General features: G+C 43.2%; 1 protein-coding gene and 3 non-coding genes across 4 annotated transcripts; all 4 read right to left on the bottom strand.

Annotated features, from left to right (window-relative positions):
* Positions 1–440: 440 nt before the first annotated feature.
* Positions 441–3,877, bottom strand: RPL17 (ribosomal protein L17). Its single transcript, XM_059139714.1, has 6 exons — positions 3,823–3,877; positions 3,697–3,737; positions 2,631–2,765; positions 2,287–2,385; positions 1,295–1,486; positions 441–526 (listed from the first exon to the last, which is right to left on the bottom strand). Exons 1-6 carry the CDS (start codon positions 3,860–3,862, stop codon positions 479–481), a joined length of 555 nt encoding a protein of 184 aa, XP_058995697.1. The 5' UTR covers positions 3,863–3,877; the 3' UTR covers positions 441–478.
* Positions 2,466–2,531, bottom strand: LOC131811987 (small nucleolar RNA SNORD58). The gene has a single exon (XR_009346220.1). It is a non-coding gene; the product is annotated as a small nucleolar RNA SNORD58 (small nucleolar RNA).
* Positions 3,551–3,615, bottom strand: LOC131811988 (small nucleolar RNA SNORD58). Its single transcript, XR_009346221.1, has one exon. It is a non-coding gene; the product is annotated as a small nucleolar RNA SNORD58 (small nucleolar RNA).
* Positions 3,878–3,957: 80 nt separating the features above from the next.
* Positions 3,958–4,023, bottom strand: LOC131811989 (small nucleolar RNA SNORD58). Its single transcript, XR_009346222.1, has one exon. It is a non-coding gene; the product is annotated as a small nucleolar RNA SNORD58 (small nucleolar RNA).
* Positions 4,024–17,307: the final 13,284 nt, after the last annotated feature.

The raw sequence follows: 17,307 nt of genomic DNA, 5'->3' as shown, positions 1-17,307 counted from the left end.
GTCCGTGAAAGAGGGCTGTTTGCACGAGATGGCCAGGATAGGCACACACACAGACATCCACACACGGGTTGCTCGGGACTGGACAGGTTCTGGTGAGGAGTGACGGCAGACTACAGCCGCAGTTCCTTTTTTGGATAATGAAGAATGTTGAAAAATTTACCTGGCAGTGGATGCATAATTGAATCTAATAAAAGCTAGTGAACCGTAATTGGATTAACTGTACGGTGTGTTCAAAGTGGCTGGAATAAAACTCAGAAATAGGCCCAGGCTCAAATTCCATTATGCAAAGCACCAAGAAATTCAAAACAGCATGTTTGTTAACAACAATTAATGGCACAGGACAAACAGAAGAATGTTTCTAATTCTAATCAGAAGAAAACTCATTTGATCCATTTTGTGAGGAAACTTGAAATACACTTAATAATAAAAGACAACCAACATTCTCTTTTATTTTTATTTGCATTTATTCTGTGCAAATTTACTCCCGGGCCATAAGTTTTTGTTTCTTCAGTTTCTTCTGGGATATCTGGGAAAGAAATAAAAATAAAAGGTCTGTTACAAGTTTCCTGGAGCAACTTGCACTACATCTTAAAGAAGCAGGTTGTAACTCAGGAAAAATAGGCGATGTTAATGTAAAGGGAGTCCAGTCTTTTGGCATAGAGAAATGGCACAGGGGGAGGGAGAGATGTAAGGAAATGAGAGTAAGCAGGAAGTCTGCTGCAGACTGGAGGCATCGAGACCACGTCTAAGTGGCAACAAGAATGGAAGACAATAGGGGCATTTGGGTGGCTCTGTCATTTAAGTGTCAAGTGTCCAACTTTTAGTTTTGGCTCTGTATCTCAGGGTCATGAGACCGAACCCGGAGAGGAGCTCTGTGCTTGAAGAGTCTCTCCCTCTGCCCCACCCACCCCCAACTCTTTCTAAAAGAAAATAAATGAAATTTTAAAGAAGAAGAAGAAAAAAAAAAGGAAAACAATATATTTAAGCAGTAAAATCAACACAATTTAAATTCATTAGGCATGAAGGGAGGGGGTCTAGAATCACTCCCAGGTTCCCAGCTTAAAGAACTCTTAACAGTAGAAAAGAACAGTAAACTGATCATTTACTGAAAACAAGATTAGTTTGGAGAGGTGAGGAAGAGGGGAAGGGCCCATTTTTTGCCCATATTGCATTTAAAGTGGCTATGGACATGTAGGTGGGGCCATCAGCAGATAATTACATAGTTCTGATATAACGTAATACAAAAAAGCCAGTATCATAAACAAACAAAACTGACCAAGACTGAGCAGTTTACCTTTTTCTTCTGTGCAACCTCCTCTTCTGGTTTAGGAACAATCTGCTCTTTTTCAGTAAGGATCATCTCAATGTGGCAGGGAGAGCTCATGTATGGGTTAATGCGACCATGAGCCCTGTAAGTCCTACGCCGCATCTTGGGGGCTTTGTTCACCTGAATGTGCTCAATGACCAGAGAATCGACATCTAAACCCTGGAAGAGCGAGAACAAAATCAACACCTTTATCTCAGCACCACTAACCCTATCCCTGGCTCAAGTTCTTACCTTTATAAGGCAATTCTTAATTACATAGCGAAACTGTTCAAACACTTGTTTTTACCTTTATTCTAAGCATCTTTCCTTAAATGTAAGTAACTTATCAAAACCCAATGCTATATGCAGTTTGTAAGTGGCCTCCCTGAAAGTCATTAAGGGGAGATCTAACAGTGTCAATTTCTAAGCCTTGATGAAAAACAGGATTTCAGTAGAGCGGTTTAGCAGCTAGAAGGGTTATATATAGCCAGACCTACATTTGGCCTAGATTTCCAAATGTAAAGGGTAATGGCTAATGCACAGAAGAGACAGACCCCTTTATTAACTAAATTTAATGTTTCTCCATTATGAACATAGGCAGCAAACGATATTAACCACTACTAAAGCAATCTCTATTTGTTCCAAGTGATTTCTACTGTTTGTATTTACAAAATTTTGTGAATTCTTAACTCGTATCACCAAGAATGTCTGTCTATGGTACTAGAGACGTTATAAACCCTTGAGTAAAATATAGGAGAGCTTGTAGGGGAAAAGTTAAGATTTAACACCATGCTTTTGAAGATCTTCACTGACAAAATTTTGGTCTTCTGGAAATATGAGGTAGAGATTAAATTAAAAAATTAATGGGAAATTTAGTTACTGAGAAAATCAAGACAAAGAAACAAATCTGGGACAACAGCACCAGTAACTGAACAACCATCCAGGTTGTATACATATAAAGATGTTAATGGTTTGGGTACCTTAAGTTCAGCATTACTCTCTGCGTTTTTAAGCATGTGCAGTAAAAATTCAGCACTCTTCTTGGGCCACCGACCTTGTGTCCAGCCCCACTGTTTGGCCTGAAAGAAATCCAAGAGGTGATCACTCATTCCCCCGATTTAATTCAGTGTTACAACCAAGATGAATTTATTTTACCAAGGTTGCTCAGAACACAGTTTTTTTTCATGGTTAATCCAAAGGTGTCCTAAGTTGGTCATCACAGCAACCAGGAAGAACCTGATTAAAGGCAGAGTCTAAATATTCCTGCCCCACCCAATCACGTTCTGTTACAATGTCATTTCAGATAGCAACTAAGAAGTCTCACCTGGGCACACCTACCAACTCCACCATTGTAGCGACGGAATGGCACACACTGCTTCTGCAAAGTGACGTCTTTCAGATACTTGGTGGCTTTTCGGATATGCATACCCTTGATGGCCTGGGCAGTTTCACGTGTGTTCTAAGTAAAAACAGGAAAAACTGAGTTACCCATGTTAAAGGAGAACAATTCTTAAAGCAAACATTCAATTCTAGGTTTTTCAAAATGTCTACACTGAATCAGAATTAAAGGCTTCCCACCTTTTTTTTTTTTTTTTTAAAGATTTTATTTATTTGACAGAGACACAGTGAAAGAGGAACACAAGCAGTGGGAGTAGGAGAGGGAGAAGCAGGCTTCTGGAGGCTTGATACCAGGACCCTGGGATCATGACCTGAGCCAAAGGCAGATGCTTAATAACTGAGCCATCCAGGTGCCCCAAAGACTTCCCATTCTTTAAGGCTGAGGTAATGTAGTGAGGGAAGAAAAAAAAAAAATCTGTGATTAAAAGCCAGGGAGGGTGGCTTAGCTGGGTTAAGAGACTACCTTCTGCTCAGGTCATGATTCTGGAGTCCCTGGATGAGTCTTGCATCTGGCTCCCTGCTCTGTAGAGAGTCTGTTTCTCCCTGGGCCTTCCCCCTCTCAGTCTCTGGCCCTCATTCTCTCCCTCTCAAATAAATAAATAAAATCCTTTAAAGAAAGAAAGAAAGAAAGCCAGCCAGCCATGGAGAATTAGCTTGAAGTTACAGGAAAATAAATCCCAAACTCCTATGAAGTGTACGTTTTTAATCCCATCATGTTCTAACTATTTGTGCTCCATTATTTTGATCTCTACACTAGCTTAAGTGGTTCTCTTGTAGTTTTACCAAATTCCAGGAACCTTGAAGTGCTCATTATTTGACAATTACAGAGCCAATGTCTCAAAGGTGGCCGCTCAGAACGGATTCATTTTCACGGTAATTCCAAAGGTGTCCTAAGAAACGCATCACTGCAGTCACCTTTTCAGAATGGGGGCTGGGGGGATGCCCTGGAACATGTGACACAACTCTTAGACCGTAAAAGTGGATTCCCATACCTTAAAGTGAACACGGAGATTTGAACCTCTTGACTTGCATGCTAAAAAACGGAAAGTTTTGGTTAATTTTGGGTATCTCGTTGTTCCTCTTACCCCGCCCCCACGAAGAATATATTGTTCACTTACATTTCGTAGGGTTTTCCGGGTCAAGCGAATAGCGAACCATTTTCAGAGGTCACCTGGAAGGGAGGGGGAGGAATTCTGTCAACACGTATTTACTGTAACCGAGGCAGGGGAAGTACGTATGAACTCCTACCAACGGCCGCTCAGAAAGTGCTTGTTTTCACGGTTAATCCAAAGGTGTCCTAAGAAACGCCATCATCGCGGCCATCCTTTTCTCCCCCGGCATCTACCACGGGCTGCGGCAATGCTGACACAGACTAAGGACACGGACCCAGCAGCCCTCTGACCCTCCGCAGGAAAATCGTTTCAACCCCCGCTCTGGATCCTCAGGAGTAAAAGGACTGGACGCCTCGGCATGGCAGGGCGCTCCTTCTCTAGGGTGCCGCCGTCTCCCCAGGTCCTTCTGGGCCATTACAATAAGCGTCAGCGAACTTGAAACAGCCGTTCAAACGGGTAAAGGCTCAACCCGACTTTAATTCCCCCCAAAACGTTCTCACGCTGCAGCCACACACGCGCCGCGTACCCGGCCAGCACTCATCGCAAGACACAGGCTTCCCGGAGTCAGAAACCGCACTGACGACAGGCCGCCCGTACCCCTCGTCACCCCCATTCCCGCCCATCGCGGCCTTCTGCTCCGACACGTCCCCCTGCACCAAAGGACATCGCCCTCAGCGAAGAATCAGTAGCCGCAGACGCCTTCCTCCCGGGGGCACGGACATTAGCGCCACCGAAGCCAGGATGGCGGCGATGACCGGGGGATTCGGCAGTCCGGAGACATGGCAAACACTCACTCACCCCAGGCCGCTGAGAGGAAGAGGAAGCCCGGTGGCTCCTGGGAGAATTCATGAGAACTCAATCTCTCGCGAGATTTCCAGCCGAGAAACGTGATTCGAAAGGAGGCGGAGCGCTAGGAGAAAGGGAGTGTGGAATATGTTTTAGAAGGCTTGGAAATGAATTGCCCTTTTAGGGAATGTCTCAAAATTCTCCTTTTTCTGGTATCCCGAAATAAAGTTATGGATTTTAAATATCAGTCAATTAAAAACAGGGTTGTAGTTCTAGGACAGGATTACGTATTATTAGATAGAGACGAGACATTTATTTTCCAACATTTTTTAGATTTGATTATGTGATCTTGTACTCCTAAAACTGGTTAGTTAATGGACAATTAAGAAGATGCAAAGGATGGGATGTAATTATAATAATCAGAAAATTCTCAGGGGGGCGGGAATATCACCCAGTCAGTTGTACTGCAGTGGTCGAAGAGTGACACTTCTCGATCTTCTAATGATGCAGAAAAACCCTTGGGCGCAATCTTACCTTTCTTCTCACCCAAGTCATGTATCTGGTTATTCCCTCACAGCTATTGGTGGTGTTAGCACTTAGCCCTTTCAAGGGCGCCATTGGTGGTGTTAGCACTTAGCCTAACACCACCAATGGCGCCCTTGAAATAGAAGGCACTCCAAGCAAATTAAAACTCTAGGTGAAAGAACTCTGGACAATGCCCTAAGCACTCTTTGTTCCTTGACCTGGGTTCCAGAGACCCCAGTCCCAGATCGCTCTCCTGGACTCCATCCCATTGCCGGATAGAGGATGGAGCGTCCCTCACATGCTTCATCCGCAGGCTAAGAACGCCCCAACTAAATTTCCACTCCACGTCTCTTGCTTGAGCTAGCCCCAGACATCAAATTACTCGCCGGGTGAAGTTCTTACATTTGGGTTGAATTAGTTTTTGTGACTCAGTTTTGTTTGACATAAGGGTCTAAATTAATCTTTTTGCAAATGGATATTTAATTTTTCTGGCACCATTTGTTGAAAACACTGTCTTTATTGAATTGCTGTGGCACTTTTATTGACAATCAGTTGACCGGAAAGGGGAGGATTGATTTCTTTCTTTCTTTTGTTTTGTTTTGTTTTGTTTTAAGAATTTATTTATTTGTCACAAAGAGACACAGCGAGAGAGGAAACACAAGCAGAGGAAGTGAGAGAGGGAGAAGCAAGCTTTCCCCTGAGCAGGGAGCCTGATGCTGGGCTTGATTCCAGGAACCTGGGATCATGACCTGAGCCAGAAGGCAGAGGCTTAACCCACTGAGCCACCCAGGCAACACTAGTCTTTTTATACTATTGTGACATTATTTTTTTTTTTAAGATTTATTTATTTATTTGAGAGAGAAAGAGAGAGAGAGTGCCTGTGGGGGCACCAGAACTAGCATGAATGGGTGGGGGCAGAGGGAGAGGGGGAGAAGGAGACTCCCTCCTGAGCACGGAGCCCACTGTCCTGAGTTGGTGGGGGGGCTCAATCTCATGACCCTGAGATCATGATATACCTAAGCTGAAACCAAGAGTTAGATACTTTAGTGACTGAGCCACCCAGGAGCCCTGAGTGAGATTATTTTCTAATTTCATTCTTGGGTTGTTCATCATTAGTATGTAGAAATAGAACTAATTTCTACATTTTTAACTTGTATCCTTCACCTTGCTGTATTCCTGAGGACTCCTTCCTTTCTCATTATTCTGTTCACAGCAATACTATAGCTTTTTGTGATGTCTTCAGCATTGGTATTAGGGTAACGTTAGTTTTACAGAATGAGTCAGGAAATCTTTCCTCCTCTGTTTTATGAAAGAGCGTGTGGGGATGCCTGGATGGTCCAGTTGGTTAAGCGACTGCCTTCCGCTCAGGTCATGGTCCCAGGGTCCTGGGATCAAGGAGACTACATCGGGCTCCTTGTTCAGTGGGGAGCCTGCTTCTCCTTCTCCCTCTCCCTGCTACTTTGCCTGCTTGTGCTCTCTCCGTGTCTGTCAAATAAGTAAGTAAAATTCAAAAAAAAAAAAAAAAAAAGAAGAAGAAGAAAGAGCATGTGAAGGATTGGTATTATTTCTTCTTTTCATATTCTATAAAATCTAATATCTGTGGGATATTTTCAATTTTTGAGGGAAACAACAATACTTGATGTGGGTCAGTCATCATGCAAATGACTTGCTAGAGTTAGTTCATAATTTCAACATTAGATATTTACTACATTCCTTTTGATCCATTATATCTTTGAAAAGGTGGAGTTTCTGTGGTTGCTGTGATGAAAAGAAAGTACTCTGTAAAAATCATCATGAAGAGGAAATGAAGATGGTGGAGTCCAATAGGATCCCAAGGTCTGCAGATTTGTACAATGCCCAGAAGATGCACATATCTCATTAGTAAGAAATTATTATTTAAGAAGTAAATAAAGTTTTTTTTAAGATTTTTAAAATTTATTTGACAGACAGAGATCATAAGTAGGCAGAGAGGCAGGCAGAGAGGGAGAGGGGGAAGCAGGCTCCCTGCTGATCAGAGAGCCCGATGTGAGGCTTGATTCCAGGACCCAGAGATCATGACCTGAGCCAAAGGCAGAGGCTTTAACCCACTGAGCCACCCAGGCGCCCCAAAATGAATTGTTATTTAAGAATAAAGTAAGTTTAAGAAATAAATACAATCTTTTTCTGCGTTTTATGCATGTTATTTTTTTCAGTTGGCCACCAAGGATATAAATAAAATATTATATGATAATATGTAATATAAAATATATACTATAAATATAAATATAATGTTTATAGTAGGATATATTTGTTAACTTTTGGGAGCTAACTAGGAAATGGAAATGTTAGGTATTACTTTTGTCCTATGAATACTGAAAAGTTCTGAACCCAGAAAGTTTGGGAGCCTCTGCCCTAGGCCAAGAGTGTGGATGGAGAAGAATACAGGGTCTACAGTTGAAAACACACACTCTACCATGTAGATGTTGAGGAAGGGGCATAGACCAGCAAGAAAGGACTCAGAAAGAGCAATGAGGAAAGAGGAATACCAGGAAAATTTGGTTATCATGGAGTCCATGAGAAGCTCCTTTCAATGCTGTGATGTTAAGTAGGATAAAGACAAAAAAGTGACCATTAGATTCTATAGAAAGGAGGTCAGTGGTGTTCTGCGCAACTGTTTGTAGAGCTGTAGGATTGAGAGCCAGACTGGAGCCAGAGGAGACAATAAAGAGAAGGGAAATTTTACTGTGAAAGGGAAAAGAGAAAAGTGGCAGCAGCTGGAGGGAAATGTAAGAATGAGAGAATCTTTTAAAAATATTTTGTAAGAGGCAGCAACCTCTTCGACCTCAGCCGCAGCAACTTCTTCCTAGAAACATCATCAAAGGCAAGGGAAACAAAGACAAATACGAACTATTGGGACTTCATCAAGATAAAAAACTTTTGCTCAGCAAAGGAAACAGTAAACAAAACGAAAAGACAACCATCAGAATGGGAGAAGTATATTTGCAAATGACATATCAGATAAAGGTATCTGATATCTATCTAGGTATCCAAAATCCATAAAGAACTTATCAAACTCAACACCCAAGAACTAAATAATCCAATCAAAAAATGGGCAGAAGACATGAACAGACATTTCTCTAAAGAAGATATACAAATGGCCAACAGACACATGAGAAAGTGCTCAACATTACTGGGCACCAGGGAAATATAAATCAAAACCACCTTATACCAGTCAGAATGGCTAAAATTAACAAGTCAGGAAACGATAGGTGTTGGCGAGGATGTGGAGAAAGGGGAACCCTCCTACACTGTTGGTGGGAATGCAAGCTGGTGCAGCCACTCTGGAAAACAGCATGGAGGTTCCTCAAAAAGTTGAAAATAGAGCTACCCTACGACCCATCAATTGCATTACTGGGTATTTACCCCAAAGATACAAAGGTAGTAATCCAAAGGGGTACGTGCACCCGAATGTTTATAGCAGCAATGTCCACAATAGCCAAACTATGGGAAGAGCCTAGATGTCCGTCAACAGACGAATGGATAAAGAAGGTGTGTGTGTGTGTGTGTGTGTGTGTGTGTTATGCAGCCTTCAAAAAACCCCAAATCTTGCCATTTGCAATGACATGGATGGAACTAGAAGGTATTATGCTAAGCAAAATCAATTAATCAGAGAAAAACAATCATCATATAATCTCACTGATATGAGGAATTTGAAAAACAAGCCAGAGGACTATAGAGAAGGGAGGGAAAAATGAAACAAGACAAAACCAGAGAGGGAGACAAACCATAAGAGACTCTTCATCTTGGGAAACAAGCTGAGGGTTCCTGGAGGGGAGGGTAATGGAGGGATTGGGTGGCTGCGACATTGGACATTGGAGAGGGTATGTGCTATGGTGAGCGCTGTGAATTATATAGGACTGATGAATCCCAGACCTCTACTCCTGAAACAAATAATACATTATATGTTAATAAAAAAAAAAGAGGAAAAAATATTTTGTAAGACATGCACATAGTAATTAATTCAAAAGAATCAAAAGGATATATAAGGAAATGAAGTTCTCCTCTGTTATGGACTAAACTGTGACCCCTAGAATTTATATGTTGAAGTCCTAACTCTGGAGCCTTAGAATATGACTGTATTTGGAGGAAGGACCTTTAAACCGGTAATTAAAGTAAAATGAGTTTATATGGATGACCAATACGATTAGTAATCCAATATGAGTAGTGTTATTATAAGAAGAAAATAGGATACACACACACAGACTGAGGAGGAAACATCTACAAAGTCCGGGAGAAAGGCCTTAGAAGAAACCAACCCTGCGTCAATCCCAGGGTTGGTCAAGGTCAATCCCAACTTGACCTTGGATTTCTAGTTTCCAGGACTGTAAGAAAATAAATTTCTATTTAAGCCTGCCAATCTGTGGTACTTTGTTATGAAAGCCCCAACACATGGATATACCTTTGCTCCCCAAAACTCCCAGTTCCCTACTTTCAAGGCTTCCACCAATACCAGCATTATATCCTTTCCAAAAATTTCTTTGAATTACACAGGCTCCCAGAATAGCATACTGTATACAATATTCCACACCTTGTGGAATATTGGAACCTTGGAAAAAGTTTCCACATCAGTGTATGTAAAGTTATTTCATTAAAAAAAATGGAGTTGGGGGCGCCTGGGTGGCTCAGTGGGTTAAAGCCACTGCCTTTAGCTCGGGTCATGATCTCAGGGTCCTGGGATCGAGTTCCGCATCAGGCTCTCTGCTCAGCGGGGAGCCTGCTTCTCTCTCTCTCTCTCTCTGCCTGCCTCTCTGTCTACTTGTGATCTCTCTGTGTCAAATAAATAAATAAAATATTTTAAAAAATGGAGTTGTATTCTGTTGGATGGACATAGCATAATTTATGTCTCTACCAATGGACATGTAGTTTGTTTTCAAACTTTTGCTTTTAAAAACAAGTCTGGAATAATTGCTCTGTATACAGGTCATTTTGCACATGTGAGATTACTTGTAGAATAAATTTCCCAAAGTGGAACTGTTAGATCAAAGTGCAAACACATTTGTAACTTTGATATACACAGTCAAATTGCACTCTGTCAGGTTTAGAAAAATTTATATTCTCATTAGCAATGTTTGAGAGTACCTCAATGTTTTCCATGCCTTCACAACACAGTGGATTATCAACCCTCTTTACCTTTTTTCTTTTCTTTTGTTTTTACCTCTTTACCTTTTCAAAAGTGTACAAAAAGCCATTAAAAGGTGTAAAATAAATAAAAAGTATTTAAAGGTCATTTGTATTCCTTTTCTGCAAATTGTTCATATTCTTTGTTTTTTACTGTGTTGATGATCTTTTTCTTTTTAATCTGTAGAATCTCTTTATACACTAAGGGGTTATCCATTTGTCCCTTGGTGGGGGTGGGGGTGGGTGGATGGGGGTGTGGAAAGGTAGGGAGGTAAGGGAAGGTGAGGGAGGGTGGGGGTGCATGGGGGAGGTGAGAGTGTGTGAAAGGGTGCTAGACATACACACACAACCCCCCACCCCTGCCTTTTCTGAAGGTCCCCCCTCCGCTGTCCCCCTGCCCCCGCTAGTTGGTAGACGTGAACTCACTGCCCAAAGCAACAGGGTGTGTTGGCTCTTCTCCCCGTGGCCATGGGGACGTCCAGTTACAGCCTCTGTCCAGATCCGGAAGCTTCCAGAGAGCGGTTGCCTAAGTAGAACAAACCTGTATGTGTCCCTCCTTCTTGGGAACCTGGGTTAGCACCCACTCCAGTGTAGCTCATTAACCTGCAAAATACAGAGACTAGTTCCCGTTCTTATTGTAATCTGGTTGGGACAGGAAATCGTTGGGGCGGACATGGAAGTGAGGTAGCAACTTTACGCCCAGTTGACATGATTACTTATCTTCCCCTCCTTCTGCTACTTATTTAAAACTTTCAAGACACAATTTTAGCAAAAAAGTTTCTCAGCTAAAACCTGTTTCCCTTCAACCCTAACCCCAAAGAAGAAATACAATCCCAGACAAAAAGAGTTTCAAATATCCATTCACCCTCAACACCCCCCCCACCCTTTGTAATTTGTACTTTGACTTTGTTTATGGTGCTTTTCACTTTGCCCAAAATGCTTTATTCTATGTTTTCAAATTTCTCATTCTTTTTTCTTTTATGGTTTTGTGTTAGAAAAACCTTCTCTACTCTGACCATTTTAAGAAATTCTCTCATTTGGGAGAGACTACACGGTTTTATTTTTCATGTTCGAATCTTGTCTCCATCTGCTGTAAAGCTTGAAATGCCTTTTTCTCTTTGTCCAATCATCTTTGTTTTCCCTATCGATTTGCAATGCTCCCTTGATCATATGTTAATTGAGGGAAGAGTGGAGAAGATGGGAGACACTGGAAAGAGGTACACAGCTGTGAGTCCTCCAGCTGAGAGGAGAAACTGACTCTGCGAAAAAGAAGGCATAATTTTAAGAGCTGAGATCTTGCAAAGAAGAGTGGAGTTGGATCTGGAGCGTAAGTGCCCCCAGAGCAGGGCAGGAGCACATCATCACTGGTAGCAGGAGAGGACTTGGAGATGGCATGGGTGCCTGCAGTTTTACAGAAACGGTGATGGGAAGAAACATGGTTGACGTTCGACAGCACTTGGCAAGAGCAGGCGTAGTTTCAAGCATTTTACATGGGTTTTCTCACTGAGCAAACTTTGACGGTCTTCTCAAAGACCCTGTGAGGCAGATGTCCTTGCAATCCCATTCTCTTAAACCACCCGAGGGATTTTGGAGAGAGGCCATTTACTGAGTACTTCCGGGAGCGTGGGCCCCGATTAATGTGATTTTCAGAGTCAGAGACTTGGAGGGTTCTAGGATCAACCTTGCAAGTGGATAATAATAAGATCCGGAGCAATTGGGGACTTGTGGTCAGAAGGAAGAGTATCTGGCAGTAGAAGGTAGTAGAAGTTTTTGCAGCAGATGATTCTGAAGGCATTGCAAAATGCAAGACTGATTTCCCACAGCAAGGAACATAAGAAGGAATGTACTCCTAATACACCTAAATATGCAAGGGTCATAGCATTCAGTTCAGTTTTGTCAGCATTATCTCGAATGTTTCATAGTGTGGTGTTTAAGGGCATAGACACTGGAGCTGGACTTCTAGTTTCAAATGTCTCCTGCCGCCTTGGCAAGGGCTGCCATTCACTAGCCGTCTGACCTGGAGAAAGTTACATAAGTTTCCTGCATCTCAGTTTCCCTATCTTTATCTTTCCTTATCTGTAAAATAGGAATGATGATAATAGAGCCTCCCTTACAGGGCTGTCAGGAGGATTAAACGGGTTCCTATTGGTAGAGCACTTAGAACAGTGCCTGGGACGTGGGAAGTGCTACATTAGTACCTGTCAAACAGAAAATTACTATGTTTCAGAGAAGGATGTCCTAGGTTAACAGCATGACATGTTATGGATTTCTTTTTTTTAAAAAGAAGCTTTTTCATAGCATTTCATCCTATCTAAATTCTGTTGCAAAGTTGTGGACATTTTGGGGTACTTTTCCAGCAGTAGTTTAGTACCCCGTCTTCACGGAGGGCATTGTTTTAGGATATGGGAAATACTTTCTAAATTACAGCAGGGAATATCCCAATGGGATGTAAAATCAGGGATGTGCTTAACAAACATAGTGTTGAGTGAAAGCAGTCACAGAAGAGTATGATTGTAGGGCGCCTGGGGAGCTCAGTCAGTTAAGCGGCAACTCTTGGTTTCAGCTCTTGAGATCGAGCCCCACGTCAGGCTGGGCACTTTGCATGGATCTGCTTTCGATTCTCTCTACTTCTCCCTCTAACTCACACAAGTAAATAATAACAAGTAATCACAAGTTAATAAAAATCTTTAACAAAGAGAGTATGATTGTATTTATATTATAAGACTTCGTTTACATAAAAGAGATAATTAATCTTTTCTGTAAGCAATCAGCCTCGTGGTGGCCTCTGGAGGGGGCAAGATGCCTGGAAGAAGGTACAAGGTGGCTTCTGATGGCAGGTGCTGGTGAGGTTCTGTTTCTTGATCTGGGTGCTGGTTACACAGTTTCTTCACCTGTGTACTAACCCAGTTTATGAAAATTTGTAGTTATACATGTGTAATAGGCGTTCTTTTCTTTCTTTATTATTTTTTAGTATTAGTCTTCTTTTTAGAAGTTGCAGTACTTCTAAATGACTGTGGGCATTAGTTGTCTTTTTTTTTTTTTTTTTTTTTTAAGATTTTACCTATTTATTTGAAAGCGAGAGAGTGAGCATGAGTGGCGGGAGGGACAGCAGGCTCCCCCCTGAACAGGGGGCCCTGGGATCATGACCTGAGCCAGAAGGCAGATGCTTAATCAAGTGAGGCACTCAGGCATCCCAACAGGGAGGGCATTAGTCTCACAGAGCTGCCTTAAGGAGGTGCCACAGACTGAGCGGCCAAACCATGGCTTTTTAACAATTTCTTTCTTTCTGTCATCATGAATCCATTTGGCCAAGAAGGTGCTGCCTATACAGGGGGGTCATGCACCATCTGTGTATAATAATGCCAAGGGACAGTCCACTGTCTAATGAGGAAGACAGCAAGACACAGACACAGTCTATAAAGGAGTGAACACAGTGTAGGTGATGTCGTAAAATGAACCAGGAATCACGCCCTGAAGAGGTGTGCAGATCTTTTTTTTTTTTTTTTTTTAAGACTTTATTTATTTGAGAAAGAGAAAGAATGAGAGAGAGAGAGCATGAGAGGGGGAAGGTCAGGGGGAGAAGCAGGCCCCCTGCTCAGTCTTGAGACTCCAGGATCATGACCTGAGCTGAAGACAGTCTCTCAACCAACTGAGCCATCCAGGCGCCCGAGGTGTTCAGATCTTATGTTGAGTTGCAGACCGTGTTCTGTGACACCATGAAAGTTTTGTGGCAGAGGGATACCATGTCAATATTGGTTGAATAAATGTTACAGTAGCCTTTAAGGGTTTGGCTGACCACGTACTGGGTCCAGCTGGGTTAAATCGGGAGAAGGGTTTTACTGAGACCAATATTGCACTGTAGGTAAATGAACTAGAATTTAAATAAAAATTTGAAAAAAAAATTTGGAGAAGGGAAAGAGGTTGACATTCATTATGCTGGGTGTTGTGACTAGATGCTTTACACTTGCTGCTTTCTGGAACCTCCTGAATGGATGAGGGGGGGGGTACCCAGATGGTTCTTCCCAGGAAGCAGAGTCTGAGGCAGAGATTAAGTGGTGCTCATGGATTCAATGTTATGGAAAGGAGGTAGGACTGATCAGAGGACCAAGTAGGTTGTGATGCGTCCCAGGGAAGGCTTTCGGCAGCACCCCAACCCCACCTAGGGGAACTCTGGAGCTAGATGTTCCTTCATAGTTGCCCCAAGTTGAGTGGGGGCTGGAGTTCTGTACCACCCATGGATTAGTCACTGGATGTGGGCTTCCCCAGAAAGGAGATGTGACCTTGGGTGAGGCATTTTCTTCAGCTCATCCTCAGAATGGAGAAGGTCCTTCGTTCCTGAAGAGAAACATCTCAAGTGTCCACCACAGAAGGCATTATTGTTTTATTTTACAGATAAGAAAAGCAAGGTTCAAAGGGGCTGGGTGGGGATTTGAACCCATATCTACCCTCAATGTCTATGTTCTTTTATTCCATCCCAGCTGCCAGTTCCGCATGTTCCTGCCTGACTGCTTACCAGTGACCTCCAAATTTCCTGGCGCCCCTTGGCTCCCTTCCCCATCCTGCCTCGGGGCACTCCATTTAATGACTGGGTCTGAAACTTCACTCCAGCTTTTGCAAGGCTCTCAGGGCCTGGCCCACACTCCCACCTTCTCCATCTACTGTTGCCTGTTTTCTTCAGGAGGGACCTAACAAAAGCAGGTTGAGGAGAATTATTCTGGCTCTGAGGTGCTGGATGATTTGGGGAGGCCAGGAACCCCAGACTGAACTGTAGCAGAGCCCCAGAAAAACTAGCAGATATTTAGGCACGAGGTCTTGAGTTTGGCAAAGGTGAAGAAGGTGGGCGCGTCTGAGCAAAGGCATTTGGGCTCCTCAAACATGACTGAAAAACCACTCCCCCAAGACCTTCTACTGGCTTCTCTGTAATGGCGACCTCTAGGATTTCACTTACATGTAGATCTCCAGGGAGCAACAGGAAACCACAAACCCTCAGCGTTTTAAAGTAGTGGCCATTCTCCTCTCTGACCTGACAAATCAAGACGTCAAATGGGGCCTGTGGGAGTCTGACAGTTTGTCCAGACAACTGTTTTTAGTTGACACTATAAATCTCTTGGGGAAAAAAAAAATCTGTGGGCCTTGGTTGTTCAGTTGGCCAATATGGATTAGTCTGACCATTTTCTCAGAAAACAATGTCTTTGGGGATTTTTTTTTACTCGTGAATATTCAATGTTCTGTCTTTTAGCATTGTCATCCATCTCCCTGGCCTTTTGTATAATACTTTTCGGTGGGTTGGCTCCTGGGCCCCTGGACAGCCAAGGGAGGAGAGTCTTAATCCCTTGGCAGACATTTACTTTGCTGTCCTCAGACTAAACCTCCTTCTAGTGCTGTTTGAACTTCACTTAGAAATGGGCTTTCTTTGCCAGGAAAGGGGAATTCTTTCCATGACAATAAGGAAAATTAATCTCTTATTCAGGGGGTCAGAGACCTTTTCTTTGCTTCTCAGGATGGTGGACTGCTGCCCCCTCCTCTTTGCTGTCTGGTCCATCTTTTCCGTACCTCCCAGAGCTACCAGGGGGGCGGAGGAGATCACCCACAGGGATCCTGGCATCCAGTAACTGGGGATGGAATTCCACTACTTCCCTGCTGGCTGTCTCAGTGCCAGTTGTTTAGTTTTGCTGAGCTTTGCTCCTTCATCCATTAAAAAGAAAGATCACAAAGCCAATTGTCCTGGGTTGCTGAGAAAGTTATAAGAGAAAGTTAGAAGACAGTGTGAATAGCATAAAATAGATATTTGGTTAACGTTGGTTCACTCCTTCTTTTTTCCTTTCTCCTTACAGTGTATCCTTGGACATCACCTGATCTGATATTTTTCCCAAAGCAAGGATTTCCTCTATGACATTTTGTAGTGCTTATCCTCTGGGTGTCTTCCTCAGATCTATTCTCTGGTGTCTGTGTCCTGCTCTGAGTCCCATAAGGCGGAGCCTACCGTCAGTCAGCCTGGGGGACCCAGGCCTCTGAGTCAGCTGACTTCTCATCGGCTGTGGCCAGAGATGAGCATGGGCAGAAGTTGGGAGGTCAGGGGGAAAGGGGTCAGGCTATTTCTTCCCAGCTCCTTTGCTCTCTTGGCACCAGGTTCTGGGGAGGTTCTCTCCCTCTCAGACTACAGCCTCTGCCAGACTGCCCCTCCTCCCAGGCTCACACGCCCCTGGGGTCCCTTATAGTTTCTCCTTTCCTTGTCCCCTCAGTCCTGGGTGTGGAAACTTCTCTCTGTTGTTGTGAGGGTTCTGGAGGTTTCTACATCCCTTGTTAATTTGCCCGCATCTATCGAGTTTCTCAAAGCCTCGTCTGGTGAGCTCTCTGCACATGGTTGTTTCCTGCTACTGCTAGGGACTGGAGCTCAGTATTTATGTTTCTCACTCCCATTTCAAAAATAATGATGGACTTGGGAAGGGAGCTAATACTTAGGGTGCATTTACAGCACGCTGAATGCTGGGCACATTTCATCACACTTTTTCCCCACAATGACTTTGTAAGGAAGACTGTAATGCCCACATTTTGCAGAAGATAGACTTGAGACCCAGGGAAGTTTCGCAAGTTGCCGTGGATCCTATAGCTAATAGGTGGCACGGGATGCACATGACTTGGGTTGGCCTGACTCCAGTGTTTGTTCTCTCCATTATGCCTGCCTGTCCTGGGGGAGAATTCCAGAAAGGGGACAATGGGAAAAATGTGTCTTCGATTTCACAATTTTGCCAAGGGCTAGCCTGGATAAAAACCGTAATACTGTTCACAAAAACTTTTTGAAGGGTGCCTTCTGTTGTGGGCTGGCTGAGTGACATCATGGCCACTAGATGGCACCAGTTCAGCATTGGGTAAAGCTTTTCTCCATCATTTCGTGGGCAGACTGTGGGGTAGCAAGTTCTGTTTACCTTGCCATGTAAATATGACTTTGATCTAATGAACTCTGCATTTCCTCCAAACTGCGCTGATTTTAAAGTTTTTCAAAGATGAGGCTCTGCGTGGGCA

Source organism: Mustela lutreola, chromosome 11 (genome assembly GCF_030435805.1).
Source record: "Mustela lutreola isolate mMusLut2 chromosome 11, mMusLut2.pri, whole genome shotgun sequence".
NCBI lineage: Eukaryota > Metazoa > Chordata > Mammalia > Carnivora > Mustelidae > Mustela > Mustela lutreola.
Note: the sequence above shows the minus strand (reverse complement) of the source record. Positions and strands in the feature narration are given on the sequence as shown.

Excerpts from the sequence above, each read along its gene's own strand:
- RPL17 (XM_059139714.1), bottom strand. The coding sequence starts at position 3,862 with ATGGTTCGCTATTCGCTTGACCCGGAAAACCCTACGAAAT. Across the intron at positions 3,738-3,822 it reads CCCGGAAAACCCTACGAAAT|CATGCAAGTCAAGAGGTTCA; the intron begins GTAAGTGAACAA and ends TCCGTTTTTTAG. Across the intron at positions 2,386-2,630 it reads GAGTTGGTAGGTGTGCCCAG|GCCAAACAGTGGGGCTGGAC; the intron begins GTGAGACTTCTT and ends GATTTCTTTCAG.